This window comes from Branchiostoma lanceolatum, chromosome 1 (genome assembly GCF_035083965.1).
Source record: "Branchiostoma lanceolatum isolate klBraLanc5 chromosome 1, klBraLanc5.hap2, whole genome shotgun sequence".
Lineage (NCBI taxonomy): Eukaryota > Metazoa > Chordata > Leptocardii > Amphioxiformes > Branchiostomatidae > Branchiostoma > Branchiostoma lanceolatum.
In genome coordinates this window covers 16,200,058-16,220,688 of record NC_089722.1, presented here as the reverse complement: position 1 = coordinate 16,220,688, position 20,631 = coordinate 16,200,058, and the positions used below count along the sequence as shown (strand labels likewise).

Genomic DNA, 20,631 nt, shown 5'->3' with positions numbered 1-20,631 from the left:
CATACTCATAGAGTGAGTGCTCTCTTACCTGTTCAATAGGCACGACCTGGTAGTTGACGGGGTCGTACGAACTGTTGGCTCTTTCGTTAGATTTCCAGTACCGTATGACGTAATACAGCAGGTTGCCTCGGTATTGTGGTGGTGAGAAGGATAGCGTGGCGTTTGAGTGAGAGGTGTACAGAACCCGGATACCGTTTATCTTACCTGGAGCTGAATGTACGAAAGAAATCTTCAATAAAACATCAATGTGGTATACATAATTGTTAACCTTAGAAAACATCAATGTGATATACATAATTGTTAACGTTAGAAAATATCAATGTGGTATACATAATTGTTAACCTTAGAAAACATCAATGTGGTATACATAATTGTTAAGCTTAGAAAACATCAATGTGGTATACATAATTGTTCGCCTTAGAAAACATCAATGTGGTATACATAATTGTTAACCTTAGAAGAGGTCAAAGAAAGTAGTTCAGAAAAAATTCATTAATGTATCCGTGAATACTTTCATCAGATAGGTAAGTCACTGAATAAAAGACTCTTTGTACACAACCAAGTGTTATATTCAACCGACGTTTCGTTGACTATGTCTGTATACATGTAAATAATGACCGCATCTGTAAGCAGCGACACCTATAGCTGCAGTGCAAAGTGAACCAGTCAGAATTGCCCTGAAGAAAGTGACAGACTGTCATTGAAACGTCGGTCGAATAAAACACTTGGTTATATACAAAGAGTATCTTTAGTACATACATTACATATTAATGTAGATTTAACGATGATGAAATATTCAAAGTCTGCATGACGGTGGGAGTACTACTATTGTATACTTACGCCCTCCTGAAGAGTAAACCGTGACCATGTCACTCTCCGGGCCGTTACCGAGGTCATTGAAGGCCTGAACTTTGACCTGTAGAAAGATTGACGAAAACTATTCAGGTGGTATCGAAGCAAAGAATCATTTTCAGTAGGAGACATTTTAGGAATCTTCTTACAATATGAAGAGGTAAAAGCCTGGGATTCTTTGTCTTCAAATACAAATGCTATTGATTTTCATAATGATCTTATCCACAGTTTAACACAATGATTGACAATGTTGTACCTGTCATTGTACATTTGATGACCGAGCCCATTCTTTCTTTTCTAATTATAGATCATAAGCACCACCTTCCAAATCATTCTTGACAAAGAACTTGAAGCTTGTAGCGGCGCTGATTTTTCTTGTCCAGATTCCTTATCTATTCACATAGGCCAATACATTCATAACGCTATGCAAAAAAGAAACAAAGATTTGACAAATGTTAAGTCGCAAAGTAGCCTAGAAATATGCAATGTGATATATAGAATAGTTCCTTTTAGTTAGCACTATAGGTTTTATCTGATATAATAAAGTAATAATTAGAATTGTGGTAAAATAGACCTAGATTGCAATCTATGTTAGCTGTACATTTTCATACATTGTCATTGATGCAATTGTTGTGCAATAAAATCATTTATTCATTCATTCATTTTGAAAAAGAAAACGATGTATACGTACGTCATATGGCACGTAGTTTGGGACAGGCCCGTGCACGAACGAAGCCAGAGCGACGCTCGCGTTGGTCCTGATCTCATCCGTTCCCCATGTGCTAACGCCTCTTCTGCGGAACATCACCCTGTATCCGAACCCTGGGCCTCCGTAGTCTCTCCTCTCAAACGGCTGCGGGGAAGGACAATATGACACATTTATCGAAAATCATTTATTAATCAGGTTGGTAGAACATAGGATGTTGGGGATTCTTGTAAGTGGCGCTTTTGCGGTCTGGATAAGGAAATCAACACCATGTGATGAACCGGGACAAGGGGGGATACAAGCTTAGCCACGTTTGGGATGGTTTTCTCACCGCAAAAGCGCCACCTACTTCGGCTACTTATAGCGGCGAGAAGCAGTACTCAAGCCAGAAGCTCTGATGAAGGCGTCTGACAGACATCGAAACGTGAGCAGGTGAGAGTTACTGGTTGTGTTAAAAGAATCTCTAACAGAATATGACACAGTCAGTGCGAGCACGGATCTTTTATTCTGTTCTAACAAACAGTGACGAGGGGGTGGTATCGACTTCCGACGAACTTTGACCCAGTGATGACGTCACACGTAAGAACCACGTGTCTACAGCTCTTGATTCAGATATCTAATTAGCTAAAGAAGACCGAGTGATTCGGTTGAAAATTTCGGTGAATCAAATCCCTTGAGTTAGAGTATTATGTGCGTTTGTTTTTTCCATTATCTTCCCCCAAGTTATTTGTTGGAACATTTGTTTATTCGTGAGAAGTTTAAATCGGCCTACTTTCAATTGATGGAAAAGGTAAGGGTCAGACAGAATATAACAAATATACAGATTACATCATTAAAGTCTCAATACATCTATGAACATATATCATTTCACATACATGGTACAAAACACATAATTACAGATCATTAGGATATATTTGCTAACTTATGAAAGAACGTGTAGATCTATTTTCTGCAATAGTCTGCAAATGGCAAAGTGGTAATCTCCGAATTAGTAAGAATGAAACAAAACAAAGAAGAGAGCATGCTAAACGGTTCTAACAGATGACTGGCCGGTTAGCTCAGTTGGTTAGAGCGTCGTGCTGATAACGCGAAGGTCGCGGGTTCGACCCCCGTGCTGGCCAAGAAAATCTTTTTACTCCCTCTGCAGTACAGTCTGAGGTTTACATACAAAAAATTATCCTTGCTTATTCGAACTCAGGCTGTTTCAGTTCAGTTCGGATAATTCCTTCTTATGAATACCATTTTATATCTCGAAAACTTGAATCCAACACTTGGGAGAAATGCTCAGTTGAAACAACCCCGTGATACAACGAATGAGTAGAGAATGTAACGGTTTGTTACTAGTTGACCTACCTCCCATGTGATGCGCAGGTCATCGCGAAGTCCACCTCCTCCACCAACAACTGGCTTCTTTGTTGGAGCTGAAAAAAAAGTTTCATAACAATAACATAATTCGCAATGGGCACCCAAAATATCAAGTTAGAGAATCGTCAGCCTCTGATATCTAGAATGTCCTCTTGAACTGTAAGAAACGTTTTAGTAAAAGTGTAATTTTTTAAAATAAACTGATGCTAAATTACATAGATTCAGATTACCCTCAGATGAGCTGTTCTAGCAGTAACACATTGTTCAAAGGAACAGGTTTCTCGGCATTCAACATGAAAATTCTCTTATCTACACTTCTACACAAAGCTGGATATGGCCAATATGGTAGGGTCTTACAAAACACATATGCTAGGATTCCATGCATTCAATAGCTTTGGAAATATTTCTATAACCCCAGTCGTAGATTCGAGTACGCATGCGCAGTGTCAAAGGTGAAGGCCCCTTGGACGTAAACAAAACCCGTCTGTTCATTGTTATGCAAATCCAGACAATGTCGAGACGAGAACTGTTTACAAGCCAGGGGCCTTCTGCCGCCTTCACCTTTGACACTGCACATGCGTACTCGGATCTACGAATGGGCTTATTTCTAGACACAAGAGACTTACGTGCAGGTAGAGTGCGGATCTCTCCAGTCGGGAGGCTGGGCTCACCAAGGCCGAACGGGTTCAACTCCATGACCCGGAACTTGTACAACGTGTTGGAACTCAGACCGGAAACGTTTACTGACTTCGTTCCGGACGGTAGTGCTGAAAAAAAATACATCTATTGAATATGGACATCGGGCACGTTGTACTATATCAAGGACATTATTTACTATATCTATCAACGTCGAAACGTATGAAAATGTAAAATATTGCAGTTCTTAGCTATTGTTAACCATCTATGTACCTCTGGTTGTTCTCAGACCGCTCACAGACCCACGCTTGACTTGTTCCCACACTTCTTGTGCAAGAGGATCCTTTGGCTCAGGGATCGCAACACCTTCGATGACGTACTCTACTGCCGAGTCACCTTGCGGAACTGGCAGCCACTGCAGTTCCACCCAGTTCGACCCCATCCCTCCAGTATTTACACCGAGAGGGGCTCCACGGGGTCCTGTTCATCAATAACGATCAATTGATCAGGTCTAGTCCACCATAACTGAAACTCACATGCCTTGTGTTTTTCGGAACTACCTGAGTCTCAACAGCAAAGTTGTACAATGCAAGGTTTGTATACATTCAACTTTTTAGTTAGATGATATCACTTGCGAAGGAAGCTGTTTATCTTGATCGTGAACACGTCGATAAGAACTGTAACAGAACACATGCCTTGTCTTTTTCGGAACTACTTGCTTCACAACATCAAAGTTGTACACTGCAAGGTTTGTATACATTTAACTTTAGATGATATCTCTTGCGAAGGCAGCTGTTTATCTTGATCCTAAACACATCGATAAGAATTGAAATTATACGGTTGGCTCGACTAACATGTCATCAACTTTGCCCAGCTACCTATAAGCTATCATCAAGGGCTAGCCTTGCAGTTGGTTATATTGTCTCTGTAATTGTATGGTGCTATAAGCTAGTTCACGGTTGCTACTACGCATGTGCAGTGTCAAAGGTGTAACAGTGCTCGTCTCGACATTGTCTAGATTTGCATAACAACGCCCCGACGAGTTTTTGTTTACGTCTCGGGGGCCTTCACCTTTGACACCGCAAATCCGCAGTAGCAACCGTGAACTAGCTTATTACGTGAAAAATCACAGCGGTCCTCAACGAACAGTCATGGGTCAGAGAAGGAACCTACTTGATGAGCAAAAGTTTGCTACTTACCTTGAACAGTGACTGTACATGACGCCTGCACAGTAAGGCCACCTGATTCAGCTGAACAGGTGTAAGTGCCGGAGAGACTGGGATCCGCATTCTTAATTATCAAATCACCATTCGAACCCTGCGGAAATTACAAAATATTATCTTTATGCTTGTGGGGTCGTTTCGATACTGGTTGTAAATGTACACATGTTAGAGGTAGTCTGTGTAACATAAGCTCAGCTGTCCGGGGCTGTAATGGCCCCTCCCCACGCCAGACGTTGGGCCGGTCCCTTTTTAAAGCGCGATTCAAGCAGGTTATGTTGGAGCTAGCTGTCTACGTTGATTGTATACGGATTTTTAGCCTATCTGGATACTGTCGCTAAGTTAAAGCGAAGGATATTTTGTTGCAGATTAATGTATTTGTGAACCTACTTCAAGCAATCTACAGCCATACAATCAACATGTATGTTACACAAGATGCAATTGATAACTATAATCCATAACCATTAAGTGATTATACTTTTCGACAAGCTATCTTTGAAATACGATCAATAATACTGAGTGTCTGCCATTTCTAAATCATCTGTTATAGACACTGTGATTAAGCTTACCCTCTCATAGTACTGGGCGCTATCGTTCACTTCCAGTCTCCTGTCGTTGACCATCCACGTGTATGTGACGTCCAACCGTCTGTCCGTCCTTGCTGTACACCTCAGAGTCTTCAGGCCTCCCGTATCAATGGTCGTATCTGATGGACTTGTCGTTATAACGGTGGCCTCTGGAGTAGAGGAAGAATAGAATGAAGTAACTATTCGCTCTGATAAACCAAAATACATTTTAGGTCAAACATTGCAAGCTTTTCAATATGCAACGTATGATCTTTTCTTGCCTTTGCCTTCGCCAAGAATGTTATCTTTTGGTTGCGTGTGTCTGTTTGTTTGTTTGTACGTAGACAGCATAACTAGAGAAGTCGTGGATGGATCTTGATGGTAAGAAACAAGTGGATTTTGAGTCCCCTAGCGGCTTTCTATGGTACTTCAACAGAACCTCAGTTTTGATATCTCGTGTTTTGGACAAGCAATGGTTACAATCTTTGGTTGGTGTATAGCTCTTGTAATTAGTGTTATCAGAATATGATAATTTTTTAGTATTTTAAAGTTGAAATTTCACATGTTTGTTGAAACTTACCGACCACTCTGACTTCCCCCGTGGAACTTGCCGACCCCAGGTCGTTGATGACGGAAACAGTATACAACCCGGCATCGTTGGTGCGTATATCATTGATCACAAGATACCCTTGGCTAGTTATGTTATACCTGAAAAATGAAATAAATGATGCGCTCTGTTACATCAAATCAATAAATGAGATATATGCTGTTTTGGAAACATATAAATGTAATGAAATGAGACAAGATACTTTTTCGGTTATAGAATATCCTGGGCGACATCTCCTTTTTCTAATTTGTGATATGCTTATACTACATTTAGTAGATTCAGATGTTTGGCAAATGTATTCAGTCTGAGATTTTTAGGTATACGTTAATGCTTGACTTACGAACGTTTTAATTTTTTCTCCATGGAAAGAAACGTCAAGAATAGATCATACACGAGTCTCAAATCTGACAGCTTAGAATGGAAAACTTTTATATTTTGACTCTACTTATGATCCCATTTCATGAATATATATAAATCATAAGCATTCCAAACTACTGACTTGTTGCCTTGTTGTATGCTCGAAGTGCCTTTCTTCCACTGGATGGTAGGTGTGGGCGCGGCCCGTGAGTTGTACCGTAACACTGCCTTACCTCCCTCCACCGCTAGGACACTGCTTACTGGGGAGAAGAATCTCGGCCGGATATCTGCAAAAAACGGCAAATACATGTGAGTGGAGAACATCTTCTTTATTCTATTTATTGAGATTTACCACATTTGTGGAAGGATTGATTTAACAGGTGAGAATAAACTTTTCAAGATAACCCAGAAACTACTGTGAAGTTTGAGTCACAGCGGGGTCGACCCCTATTTTTTCAATAAGTGTAACATGCTCGAGGTGTGGATCTCCGTAAACATGGGACCTCAAGCTTTACGTTCCATTAGAGACTACTAGGTAGTAGGTACTCATTTTCACCTGAGTCGAGTGAGGAAATATGTGTTAAATGCCTTTCCCAGGGGCAAAATACAGGGCCTGCCAATGATTCAAACCTGTAACTGTTATACTATTTCTAAATCAACAGCCTTAGCTACAAGACCACCTAGGTTAAGATTGGATTCAACATGTTGATAGTATTCTTATCTTGTGCGAGTTGATAGTATGTGTACTAAGGAAATATGGAATGACTTCATGTTACATCACATGGCACAAACAGATAGTTTACCTCTGACAGACAGTTCTGCAGAGACCTGTGCGGTACCGTACTCGTTCTCCACGTGACACTGGTACCGACCATGGTCCGACTCCCGGATGTTGTTGATGGTCAAGGTACTCGCCCCAACCTTGATCCGAATGTCGCTTGTGATTGGCTCGTCGCCAGCAAACCAGGAGTACCTTGTTAGAATGATAGGAGTATATATATGAATATGTATTATGTAAATAATTTGTTTTTAGGACCACATCTATACGTACAATGTGAACCAGTCAGGATCATCTGTCACCTTCCTCAAGGCATCACAATGCGGTCCCAAACGCATGACGTTCCCTGTGACTGTATATATGTAGATACTTTGCGTTTGGGAACGCATCTATAAGCAGCGACTCCTATGCTGCAGTGCAATGTGAACCAGTCAGGATTGCCCTGAGGAAGATGACAGACCGACACCAAAATGTCGGTGTAACAAAACACTTGGTTGTGTACAAGAATTATAGAAGGTAAAATCCACGTATCAGACATCAGAGATTGCACGACATTGTTGAATTCAAATGTAGATGTATAATCTAATATCTTATGTCCTTGACGTAATGTTAGAAATATTCAATACTGGATACTGGATATATACCTTAGAGGTCGTGTTCCTCGCACCGCTGGACATTGGAAAGTCACAGTTTCTCCTATTCCCCTCGCTTCGGGTGGAATGAAATCTAAAAACTCTGGAGGTGCTGAAAAGATATTTTTAAAAACTCATGAGTATCGATATCTATAACTTTTCAATAATATCGTCATCATCCAACATGAGATGATTATAAAAATGTATAATATACAACGCCTAACCATTTTTCTATCCTATCAAATGCTAGATATTCTCTAATGTGTCACCTATCGCAATGCAACAGATTAGGCAAATAAATGAATATTTTTGCTTTGGTATTAGCAAACATACGGAAACCTACGATTATCTGGTTATATCATGATATTAGAGATTAACTTGTGTTGGCCTTTATTGCTTAGTAAGCGGAGATTCAAGATTTATTCTAGATTTCTATTCTGTAGTTTGTACTTGACTGTACGAACATCTCTGTACTTTTTCTTGCGTCAAAAATCCCTCCATATTCATGTATGTATCTTGATATAGAAACCTAAGAACATCAGGAAGAAATACATTACTGCAAAACAATTGGCCCCACTTACAGTTGAAAATGATCCTAGCGTCGTCGCTGACTGACCCCAAGCTGTTTCTAGCGGTACATCTGTAGGTTCCGGCTTCGTCCTGTGTGACATCAGTGATGACGAGTTTGGTGTTGGAGGGTCTGGCCTTTGGTGGGAGTGGGGCGTCTATTCTCTCCCAGGTTATGGTCGGGACCGGTCTGTGGGCATGGTATAATGTCAGATAGGCGGACAACGTAATGCAGGACACTTCGACTTGATAGAAAAAAAAACTGTACTTCTCCTGATTGCTACGTTTCAATGTTTTAAAACAAACAAACAAAAAAACAAATGTCAATCTAGTAGTATGAATTTAAAACGGGGTTGTGTGTCGTAACGGCAGGGTGTTCGTCCCACAACCCAGCGGTCCAGGGTTCGAATCCCCTGACGCCACCGATGTTGTGCCCTTGGGAAAAAGACACGATTTTCCTCACTCCACCCAGGTGTAAAACGGTACATTATGCGTGTGGCTCACGACACCACCAATAACTGCCTGTGTCCCACCGACTCCCACGTGTATTGCACTGTTGCAATTCTAATAGAATTTAAAAAAATCAAAATCAAACACATTTTACACGTGTGCAGAAAAAGACTGCATACGAAAATACGTGAATTGGTATGTCTATGAAACAAAAGTCGTTAATCTAATGTACATGTGCCCTGTTGTAAAAGTAATGATCAGCAACTTAATAAAACAAAAAGCATCAGTTATCTCATTTGATGATGTTTACCTTCCAGTAGCGAAACATTCCATGGTAACGGAAGCCTCCTCGTCTTCTTCGGCAGTCGGGTTCCTGACGACCGTCACATCCTCGACTCTGAAGGCCATGGACGGCTGGGTGTCAAACAGATCTGAGGGCCATACAGTTACATTTAGTTTAATGTTTTAAACATTATAGAATTTTCATATTTTATAGATATTAGAGTGTTAAAGCGTCAGAGTTTAAGTGTGTGTTGGTGTGTGTGTGTGTGTGTGTGTGTGTGTGTGTGTGTGTGTGTGTGTGCGTATGTGTGTGTTTCCTACCTTGTTTTACCTATTAAAAATTATTTTCTAATAACTCCGGACAATTAGTAGATATCAATATGTGCGAACGTAAGTTTGTAGCTTTGATCATTATGCACTTGGCAAACATATTCCATTGCAGTTGTATGTGCCAAAGTGGTGTATTTTCTCTTAGAAAACAAATAGTATTAGGGCAATGAAATTTGATGACGTCGTCCATATGGTCTAAAAATCATCTTTGGAGTTCTTTCATACCCAGCTATCAATATTCAGTACTGCAGTTCTTTTTTTAATGCATTAGTGAGAAAACAATGGAAAGTCGGAAATGTCAATTTAGCCAGGGAGTAATGTTTTTAATTCCGTGCATACCTAGTGTGCATCTAATCATTCTAAGAAGCTAAAAACATGGGGACGCATTGAAACATAATGAGTAAAAATTAATCTGTTTAAAAACGTCAACATACTTTGTTGGTTATTGACCGTGATAACCGTCGGAGGACTGAATTGGTCCTCTGTGTTTCCGTTAGAGTCGGCGTTCGGGTCGGCGCTCATCGCACGACATCGGTATGACCCGGCATCGGACACCCGGGCGGAGGCGATGTACAAGTCGCCGGTCAGGTCAGATATGTGCACACGGTGGCTCGGGATGACGAAGTTGTTATCTTTGTACCAGCTGTACTTCAGGCCTGAAAAAAATATGCAGTGATCATTCTACCAGTTCGTGGGCAAGTTATCGCTATCCTTTGGCAAAGCGGGTATCTGCGGCACGTTGGCGTCTCCGCTGCGGCACGCTGGCGGCTTCGCTGCGACCGAGCGATTTGACAGAGCGTTAAACGATTTCCATCGATTAAAAAGTAATCTTTTTACGCCTTGTGCGTTGTATTGTCTTTTTAGTCATACTTGTACATTTTGTATGATATTACCATAATGATTATGAAATCATGGGTAGCACAAATTTAATTTAGGACGTAGCGAGGTCACCAACGTGTCGCGGGTCCAGTGAGATATATACCCGCTTGAAGATAAAACTACAGAGTCGATTTTATGATCGAATCTGTCAGTTAGCAATGCTGCCATATACAGGTACAACAGTTCGGCTTATAGTATGTGAAAATATACAGTTGAAACAATGTATCACAACACAACCATACAGTGACACAGTTATACAGTATTGGCGCTGAAAAAAGTGACTTATTAGATCATACCAACCTGGATGAGCAGCAGGGGGGTTGCAGGTCACAGACAGCAGACTTCCTTCGTTCACTGTCTTCGGGTCGCGTGCCGTTCTGTCCCATTCTCCTACAACTGTAGACACAATGCAAAGGCAAACACAGATGTTAGGTACTGTTAATGCAGAAATGTTCGCGGAGATTTGATTTCGCGGTAAGGAGAAAATGGAGTGTTCACGGTGGTTTTGAGTTCGCGTTTGAAACAATAGTAGAGCTACAGTCACACTGTGGAACGGCTTTTCGCGGTAAAGAATTCGACGCAAAAACCGCGAACATAAAACATAATGTACATTCCTGCATTTACATTATTTGGTGGTTTCCAAGTGGTCATAAGCTTTTATCACATCAACAGATTTAGGTAAAAGAAGAACAGTTGTTGACAACAATTTGATAACGAGTCAATAATATAGCACAATAAACATCAACGAGTTACCATTTTATTGGATCGTTCTGTTGTTACCAGTCGAAGTCATTGCACAGCATATAGAAAACAGCAAAGCTGTTCAGTGACAGTTGAGCAAATTACACTTACTCATAGGATATCTTACAGCACAGTTTACAAAAGCTTCGGCTTAGGTCAAGTTTGCGGTCTAACAAGTCTTTTTTTCGATTCTATAACAAGGCTGCACAACGATGTGTTAAAAGCAGAAGCAGCTTTATTATGAAATAGGATGCATTTCTCTTAAACATTGCCGCCCAAAACAATTACATCCCAGAAAGTAGATATTTTAATACTTAAAAGTATAAAAAGTTAACGAGCATCCTAGAAAATATATATGTTAGTGTTTCAATAGAATTTTAATTCGTGTAATCTTATTGATACCTTATCATATGAGGATTAAGACTTTCATCCAAGTTGTAATGTGTTTTTTTTTAATAACATGTACAGGACCGTACGGTACTGTGTACAGAAGCCGCATTTCAGCACTTGTGCTGCGATGGCTTTTTATATTGAATAAACCATTTCTCTTTCTCTCTCTCTCTATTATTTAAAAGGAAATATTCAACTTACATGCGAATTTCAGTGTGGCCGTTCTACTGATCTCCCTCCCTACGGAGTTGATAGCGGTGCACCTGTAGCTGCCGATGTCTGTGGTGTTACTGGGGTTCATTATAGTCAGGTTGCCGCCGACAATGGAGTATCTCTCACCAACTTGAACCTGTCGATATAAAATACACGTAAGACACGGAGAATACAAGCAGTACACATTAGAATACGTAATGATACATTTTAATCACCATGAATAATATAGATAGTATACGCAATGTATTTCCTGAGCAAGCATTTGTTGTATCGATGATACTTGAGCCCACTGCCCCAACCAGACATGCGCACATGCACCCTGAAGTGCCTTGGTGCAACACCATACTACAAAAGGACATTTACATTCTTTGGGTGCCATAAGTACAGCTATTTTCGTCATGACAGTGCCACCTTTGTAGTCTGAATGTCATCCTAGTTAGTTCCAGGGCTCCCATACCCCCTTTCACCAACAGGGGGAGTATGGGGCTCTGGAACTAACTAGGATGACACTCAGGATAACGTAACATGACCAATTATCGTCCAATTTATTCAAAACGTATTTATCTTAAAACCGCACGGACAGAGCCAAATGTTAAACCCATGGGCAGAAATATCAGCTCTTCTTAAAAGAAAAATGACCCAAACTGGACGATAACTGGTCCTGCACGATAATTGGTCATGTGACGTTACCACCTTTACACAAGAGTTTTCTTGACCTGCCATTTCCTGTGAAAGACCTTGTGAACCTGCTTTCCCTCAAAGCCATTTATCAGATTCCATAGCCATCTTCCGTATCCCAAAGCAGCCAGCCGCATTCACCATGTATATACACAACTACCATTCTAAACTTCTCAACTCAACACCGAACATGTAGCAAACATCAGAGAGACAGCGCAGAAAGTTAACGAGCATTCTTAGACGCATTTCATACTTTCATTGGATCCTTCAAAGTGCCTGTTTCAATGAGATGCTGTTCTTCAGCCTGAAAGAAGGTAATTGTATCATAACACAAATTTAAAGTTGCCATGTTTTTATTCAACAATGTTGTACTAAAGGATAAGAAATTCCTAGTTTTTGTTTACGTGGCAAGTTTTTGAGGGCATTCGTCGTCGTTCAAAATGATCGACAATCTCTATGTTGATATTGAGACAGTGTGAAGACAGTTGGTCGTTGTAGAGATAAATAACTTGTTTTATACTTCCAACAAACAAACAAACAAACAAACACATCGTGTAGATAATTTTAGAAATGGACTCTTGGAGCTAGGTCCAAACAAGACGGGGCAACATAAAGTGATGATTTGGTGTTATGTTTTTTCTTCGATTGCCATAGAACATTCTACTAAACGGCGATTTCGCTGCGCTCTCGCTGCGACCTAAATCGAATTTGTGTGACCCTTGACTTCATCTTCAGAATATCATGCAAAATATAAAAGACAACAAAACACTCAATGCGCAAAAAGATTTGTTTCTTTATCTATGGAATTCATTGAGCGCTCTGAGTACTCAACGAATTTCATCGACAAAAAACGAATCTTTTTAAGCGTCGTGTGTTTTGTTGTCTTTTTGATCATACTTATGCGTTTTGAATGATATTCCCATTATAAAGTCAAGGGTAAATCCCGTTTAGGACGCAGCGACGCCGCCAGCGTGCCGCGGGTCCAGTGAGAGGGGGGCTTTACTGACAAGATAAGATAACTCACCGGGACGCTGTCTCGCTCCCATTCGTACGTGGGCTCGGGATTGCCGATAGCCGCACACTGCATGACGGCGTATTTCCTCTCCCCGACAGGGTTGTACACCACATCCTTCGGCTCATGGATTATCAGTGGCTCCTGCTGGGGGACTGTTAAACAACGAAGGACGATTCATTCATTTCTTCGTGTTTACATTTTGACTATTGACACAACAGAAAGAGGCTGTTGCCTGTAAATTCTGTTTCTTAACAACAATGAAATAAGTGTCCAGAGTCTATGTGGGTGCACACTCCAAACCCTTCCAGTTGGTGTCTAGTCTGGATTTGAAGGTATAAAAGATTGTTTACATACCGTAAGGAAATGTTATTGAGTGAATGAAAACATTTATTTGTAGCATTTTAATTTGTCACTCTTTAATATTTGGGGATCCCATCGTATATTTACGAGTGTGGAATTCGATGTACGACAAACATATAAACTTTGACTGCTAGAATTTTGTACTATTTTGAATTGTTTGGGCCGCCTGATGTTTTTAAATTTCAACGTAGGTTACATTTCATATTGATGTAAAACCTACTGCACATGTGTTTATTTTGCATTTTTATTACTTTGATCTATACCTGTAGCGCTCCTTTGAATCTAATCTGTGATTACTGTGCGTTTGAACCCCATGCTAAAAGATTAATGATTTGGCTGGGGTTTTATACCTGTATCACCACGTCTTCTTTATTAGCCTTACCGTCTTGAGCGATTATTTGGCTTCTGGGATCCAGGTAGGGGTTCTGTCCACTTATCTGTCCTTCGGTGAGTGTGACGTAATACAAGATGGCGACGCTCAGCAACAACAATGGCGGCCGGACTGCCATTTTGTCTTCTTTTGACTACAGATTATACCTGTAAAAACAAGACATATACACTTAATTATTACCAATCGCTATCTTAACGTAGCTGTAAACTAAATATGATTTTTTTGGGAATACCGATAATTTTACTATGTACCGATGAGAATATGGCCACTTTGTATCTTTAAAGGTATCCAAAGATCGCCAGAAGCGCCATGGAGCATGTGTTATACAAACTCTGTCCCTTGCTCTAAACATACACATGATTTGCTCTAATAACTTTGCACACATCGCCATTTTGAATAGTCTAGAAGCACAAGAATCACAAACGGTGGGAACACTCATGGCATTATGTACATGCAGCTAGATCGTTGATTTTGGGAGATTCCTCAACTATGGTTTATGTACGGTGTTATTAACTACATGTACATGTAGGAGATAAGATCTTTACTTGAGGGAGTGTTGGATATGAGTCACAGGTCATGTCATCGCAGGGGTCAGGCTCGGTCAATTGTTTTCAGGCGGGGTCATAGAACGATTCCGCACCCGTCATCATTCAACAATTACTCATCCATCCGAACATTGTCTACTCAAGTGAACTACCTCTCAGTATGATCTCGGAAATGACCGGTGATTTGGTCACACCACCTTACTGAATTTTGAAAGAAAATAATCCCTTTACTTCAATGACACGTTGAGACAAACCTGCTATTTGTAAAGAAAATGAAATAACGAGAAACAAAAGAATATTTCTGTTATTTTTTAAAACTGATATGAAATACTATTACATAAGTGTGGGGAATTCATAGCACAGGGAACAGTATGATCACACAGGACAGTCTTCTCAAGATCAAAAAATAACATCTAACATTCGATGCCTTGGAACTTATTCTGGTTATCAAATGATACAATTACTATAATATCTACTTCCATTGCGCATTAGACGTTGTGACAAAAACAAGAACGCGAGAGCACAAAGTGCACAAGGCCTCTCTGTTGTTTTCAGACCACCTTCTTACCCAATACGTTCTATAATACCCCCTCCCACACCACTCAGTCCCAGATGTTAGTGTCCTGAATGCTCCGTGGTCACAGCTGTTTTTACCAAAATGGCAGCAAAAAAAAATTGTTTGTAAACTCGTGAAACAATGTCTAATACTCTGCTTGTGAGTTACAGACCATCACTAACACTTTCCTCTTGTTCGGGTTTTGTGAACTGAAAAGAGATTAAACTTAAAGAGACAAAGAATCATCCGATGGTGAAATCATGCGAAAGTAAGGCGACGAAAGTTGTTGACAGTGTTGTCGCTCTATTAACTAGGAATTTGCTTGTATAGAGCTGTACATATTCATCAAGTGATTTAGACACGGCAACAAAATTATAACAGCCACGTCTGTTATGAAACCTTTTCCCAAAAAACATCGGTATGAATCTCACGAGTTAGGTCACTTAGAGCCGGATTCCGTTGTTTTGACCGTTTGCCCCCAGGCGACGTGTCAGCTAGAAAGCACATGAAAGGGACAAAGTTGATCGCCAGCCGCTGTGCACGTTTCAACGCAATAGTTAGATTAAATCGAATACTGTAAATGCATTTAAGTTCGCGTGGTTTTAATCAGTTCAAGGTGGGGATAAAATGGAGTGTTCGCGGTGTTTTTTTAGTTAGCGGTTGGGAGAAAATGGAGTGTTCGGGGCGGTTTAAGTTTGCATTTAAGACAATAGTAGACAAGGGGGTATAGGAGGGAAAAAAATTGCGCTTGTTTTAAGTTCGTGGCGAAGAGCTTACCGCGAAAAATGCGAACATAAAACCACCGCGAACGTGTCTGCATTTACTGTACCTCGTGGCCATGGTATTACTAGCAATAATCTTCGATAAAACGTTACGGCCTGTTTGTCTTTTCATCAATGGATTTAGCTGTTAGTGTATTGAGTAGGTTGGGCCAGGATAGCGGTACTCAGTATTCCTTTGACAACAGTAGTTCCTTACCTGTTGGAATACATGCTAGTGAATGATAAGAAGAATGCCTTAAATGTATATTGTTATCTAGCAATACAGCAATATCTGGTCTTACAACATTATACGGAATCATATTTGTGTAATATGGCTTTGGGGAACTGCTATTGATACTCAAAGGTTTGTCAGCCAAGAAAAATTTCTTATATATTTTTGTTCCTCTTGCCCAGAGTACTTTAACAATAAACCAAGCAGGTGATGGTTAGTAAAGCGGACTGGTTGTATACAAAACATGCTGCATTTTAACTCGAACAATCGCAGCTGATGTCATTTTCATTATTAGTCTGGACCTGCTTTAGATACTATTGACAGGTTCTAAGCATAACAAACCTATATTGCAAGTATGTTGTTTGGTATGTTGTTTGGTATATGCGAATATGTACCTTCCAAGATTCCCACATTCGCAGCAAAGGCTACTGTCAACTGCATCATTGGCTGGCTACAGATTACATCTTATCCTCAGGCTGTTCAATGTATCTCTTGCCATCACCTTGAATGACCTAAAGCTAGCAAAACGAGACATTAAGATGACCAGAAATAAAGTACTAATAGAATTTCCTATCACCTTTCCAACGGTGTTAATTGTTGAAATACGTGGGACACGGAAGTAGGAAACAAACTGAAGTAGTTTATATTTTAGAGATTATTTCTAAACCTGAATGTCATTCGTACACCCTCAGACCGAATGACGGAATATATGATCGGAAAGTACATGTAATTCCCAGTTTATGTGTGAGCGTGTGTGTGTCTGTGCGCGCGCGTGTCTGTGTGCCAGTGTGTGTGTGTATGTGAATGTGCATGTGTGTGTGTGTGTGTGTGTTTGTGTATCTGTGGTTTTGTGTGTGTGTAAGTATGTACATGTGCATGTGCGAATATGTGTGTGTGTGTGTGTATGTGTGTGTGCGTATGTGTGTGTGTGCGTGTGTTTGTGTGTGTGTGTGTGTGTGTGTGTATGTGTGCGTATGTGTGTGTGTGCGCGCGCGTGTGTGTGTGTTTTTGTGAGTGAGTGAGTGATTGAGTGTGTGACCACCTCACTGTGTGAAGAACTTAGTCTAAACGAAAGTGAAATGACCGTTACAACTATTGCCCTTGGGCAAAGTGACCACTCTAGCTGACCACATCTCCCAGACTGACATGAACACTACAACACTACTGTATCAACAAAACAAGCCAACCGTATGGGGCAAGCTTAATCTTATTCTGCAGTAATGCTAGAAATTTCCAAACGCATTTGCCACTATAGAATATGACGGTAAGGTCGATGTATCAATTCTTTACAACGATGCTGGAAGAACTGTGGGTTTTTAGATAAGAATGAGGGTAATAGATATGCAGAGAAATTAGTGGTGACTCAACGAAACGTCATATTCTTAGACATATGATGAAGCTAGCTTGAGAGTAAGTTTTACTTCTTTCAACGTTCTATCTATTTAGACCAGTCTTGTTATGCTTAAGAGGCAGTTAGCCCTGTTGTTTGACTTTATGTGCACGCCTTGTGATTATCATGAGTATGTGATAATTTTCCAACATTGCTTGTAAGATAAACGCCTGTTGATCAGTAGTACGGCTGTATTGTTCTCACTAGTTTATAGACATACTCTTAAACAAAAGCACGCACAACGTGGGTCATTTTCCTATAACAGTGCTGTATTTATTGTTCTGTTAGCTTGTGAGGTAAAGCATTCAACTTTTGATTGTAAAAGTATAACAGTTTTCCTAACGCTATGTTCGATTGACCGTGCCTTAAAGTTTTGGCAAGCAACAAAGACAGACATAAAAGTCGATGAGTTTTAACTCAGCACTCATACACCAATAGGTATTTTCAAAATAGGCAGTAAAATAAAACAATCACACTACAGTTTCCTTCAAAAGGGGTAAGGTATATTTCCACAGAGATTAAAACATGACGCAAGTGGTCCACGTAAGCTTTTATGCATAATCCAACTGTGAACACAGAAGCCATATTGGTCGCATAGATCGAAGGCAAAATTTGTGCCCGCGTCATTTCTAAACAAAAATACCTGTTACTACGTAACCTACTTGACCTAGTACATTACTATAGAAAGGCTAGGTGGTCATTTTCTATGTTTGGGGACAGAGGAGGCTTCTACGCTCTTCCCTCGAGGCTTGTCATTGATACCGTATCTAATGGACGCCATGTTTTGGTTCCTCTATTGACCTCACTTTCCAAGAGGTTGACTCTGAGCACTGGCATGACCTGTGTTATCTGAGGTCCAGTCTGGACATGCTCTACTTCTAATTAGATGCTAATGCCAACAGGAATGCGTGTAAGACTGGTCAGGCATTGACAGGAGGGTGGACAGGACAACATGGCTTTAGTAAATAATCAATTACTTCGAGTTTCTAGTTACAAATCATTGGCATTGTCTGTTGTATAGTACATGTACGTATGTCTTGTATATTGTAGCACGGTTGTACTGACGAGACTGGACGCACATAATAAAACTTTTGCAGCAACGAACTGTTCTATCCTTGCCATACTACAACACTTCTATTTGCTCATTCTGTAAGGTGTATTTCTGGGCTGTTTACCGTAAATACTCGGTCGAGTCTTCGGCTGTCTGCCATGACACTGCCCCGGGACATAGGCTATTACCTGCCGGTTCAGTTGTAAGGAAGTACATTTGTAACCGTTCTATACTATACTTCTGAAGCTTCTGTGGTCATACGTGACAACATAATTCTATCAAGCTATACAACTAAGGTTTTAACTCACCTTCAATACAGCGTATGCTACCTGTACATGTCTTGGTAGTGTGGACTTGGTCCGTGGGAACAGGAGATAACAGGTATTCCGCCCCGCCAGGTGTGGGTGAGTGGGATGACCCGTACAGGTACAATGTGGGAGATGTCACCAGTCGATCTGCTTCTACAATACCTCATTAGCATATCACTGAGGCGTGAGACAAACGGTGGTCGGTGCCTCAATCCCTCGGCTTCTTTAATCGGCTTAGTAATAACGTGGCTACGAGTTGTAATAACACACCAACAAGACATGGTTGCCATTTGACAGTCTATAATGCTATTCTAAATCGTTTTTTGAGGAAGAATAGCCATTCGTCAACCTATAATGCTATTTTCAATCGTTCTTTTAGAAAGAATGCTGTATATGTCATAGAAGCCGGAGATGACGCTGTATTAGTGTCCCTGTCATCCAGTAGACGAGCTTTGGCCGTATTCGGAATAACACACCAACAAGACATGGCTGCCATTTTTCAACCTATCATGCTATTTTAATCGTTTTATTTTTTTTATTTTTTATTTTTTTTAAGAACAGTGTATATGTCGTAGAAAAAGATCAGGCTGTACTGTCCCTGCATTTGTTCAAACGCCAGAAAGTCGTAGCGCTACTTTTGTTTCAAACATGAACTTAACACCCCCCGAACATTTCTGCATTTACAGTATTACTGCCGAAAATGCCATTAACAGCTCACAGACTCGTCTGCCGATCGATTTTTTTTCTGCTGTGTGTCATGGCCTTACAAGATATTCCTAGAATGTCTTCTGTCCTCGTTTGAACCCGTCACATTACGGGTACCGCCATGATATACTGTCTTACGTCTGACAAGTGATGTACTGCCACATAATCTCAAAGCAGATCTACACGGTGCCAAAATCGTATATGCTAGCCAGAGAAGCTCCAGTCAGCCAGAGAAGCTCCAGTCAGGCACCGTATGTAGATCTGCGTGCAGATTACTGTCACAGTCGTTACAACCTGTCACTGTTGATGCGATGTTAGAATTCACCTACACGAGCTTCAATTTCACGGGTCGCAACCAGTCCCTCACTAGTTGACGTTTATCCAAGGTCAGAAGTTGAAACTCAAAGCTCCAAGTGCAAGAAAGAAGAGTAAAGATCAAATCTAGATACTTAGTCGAAGAGAAAGACCAGTTTACCTATAAGTTTATGATATTAGTAGCGACACTTTATATCAGGAAACTGAGATTTTTTGTGGAAATGTCCCTTACTATGTATGCAAACCATTTGTTCAATGTCTTTTTTAAATCTTTTTTACGAATATTTTGTATACAAGTTTTGGACGCGTTTTAATAATTTCGTTACTGACAACAATTTATGATATACTGATAGAAGTATCATTTAGTACATATCAGGAAACTGAGAATATTTCTGTAAATTTCCATTACTGTGTAAATCAAAAGAATATTTGTTCAATGTCTTCAATCTTTTGAAGGGCATACTTTTTATACAAGCTTTGGACGTGTACAACAGGTTGTTTTCAATATGTAGTTACCAGGGTACTACAGACAATGACGAAATGTAGGAAGAGATGCCAAGACATTAATTACCTTAATTGACTTGTCTAACATGCACAATTTGGTCTAATCAACTAAAATGACAGAAATTACGACAACTAAACAAGGGTTTGTGCTCAGACATTAGTGGAAGAAACGTAGCGGCAAATTTTCTATGATAAAGACTGCGAATAAACACACTAATGAAACTCTTACTATGTAAATTGCCAGAAAAA

The 20,631-nt window shown here is 40.3% G+C and overlaps 1 protein-coding gene and 1 non-coding gene across 4 annotated transcripts in view; one reads left to right on the top strand and one right to left on the bottom strand.

Moving 5' to 3' along the window:
• LOC136437781 (contactin-2-like) overlaps nt 1-18,992 on the bottom strand; it is a 33,399-nt gene extending 14,407 nt beyond the window's left edge. For 2 of the 3 annotated variants that reach the window (XM_066432261.1, XM_066432276.1), the window contains exons 1-21: nt 18,859-18,992; nt 14,007-14,161; nt 13,274-13,416; nt 12,503-12,553; nt 11,560-11,707; nt 10,528-10,623; nt 9,783-10,004; nt 9,047-9,167; nt 8,301-8,476; nt 7,732-7,831; nt 7,113-7,282; nt 6,452-6,596; nt 5,926-6,053; nt 5,349-5,515; nt 4,759-4,876; nt 3,833-4,039; nt 3,550-3,690; nt 2,912-2,979; nt 1,544-1,705; nt 841-916; nt 29-210 (exon numbers count right to left, since the gene is read on the bottom strand). In XM_066432261.1, coding sequence (XP_066288358.1) covers nt 29-210; nt 841-916; nt 1,544-1,705; nt 2,912-2,979; nt 3,550-3,690; nt 3,833-4,039; nt 4,759-4,876; nt 5,349-5,515; nt 5,926-6,053; nt 6,452-6,596; nt 7,113-7,282; nt 7,732-7,831; nt 8,301-8,476; nt 9,047-9,167; nt 9,783-10,004; nt 10,528-10,623; nt 11,560-11,707; nt 12,503-12,553; nt 13,274-13,416; nt 14,007-14,133 — 2,748 coding nt within the window. In that variant the 5' untranslated portion in view covers nt 14,134-14,161; nt 18,859-18,992. The remainder of the gene's footprint in view (nt 1-28; nt 211-840; nt 917-1,543; nt 1,706-2,911; nt 2,980-3,549; nt 3,691-3,832; nt 4,040-4,758; nt 4,877-5,348; nt 5,516-5,925; nt 6,054-6,451; nt 6,597-7,112; nt 7,283-7,731; nt 7,832-8,300; nt 8,477-9,046; nt 9,168-9,782; nt 10,005-10,527; nt 10,624-11,559; nt 11,708-12,502; nt 12,554-13,273; nt 13,417-14,006; nt 14,162-18,858) is intronic. The other variant, XM_066432269.1, reaches the window with a different exon arrangement.
• Nucleotides 2,606-2,679, top strand: Trnai-gau (transfer RNA isoleucine (anticodon GAU)). Its single transcript has one exon. It is a non-coding gene; the product is annotated as a tRNA-Ile (tRNA).
• Nucleotides 18,993-20,631: the final 1,639 nt, after the last annotated feature.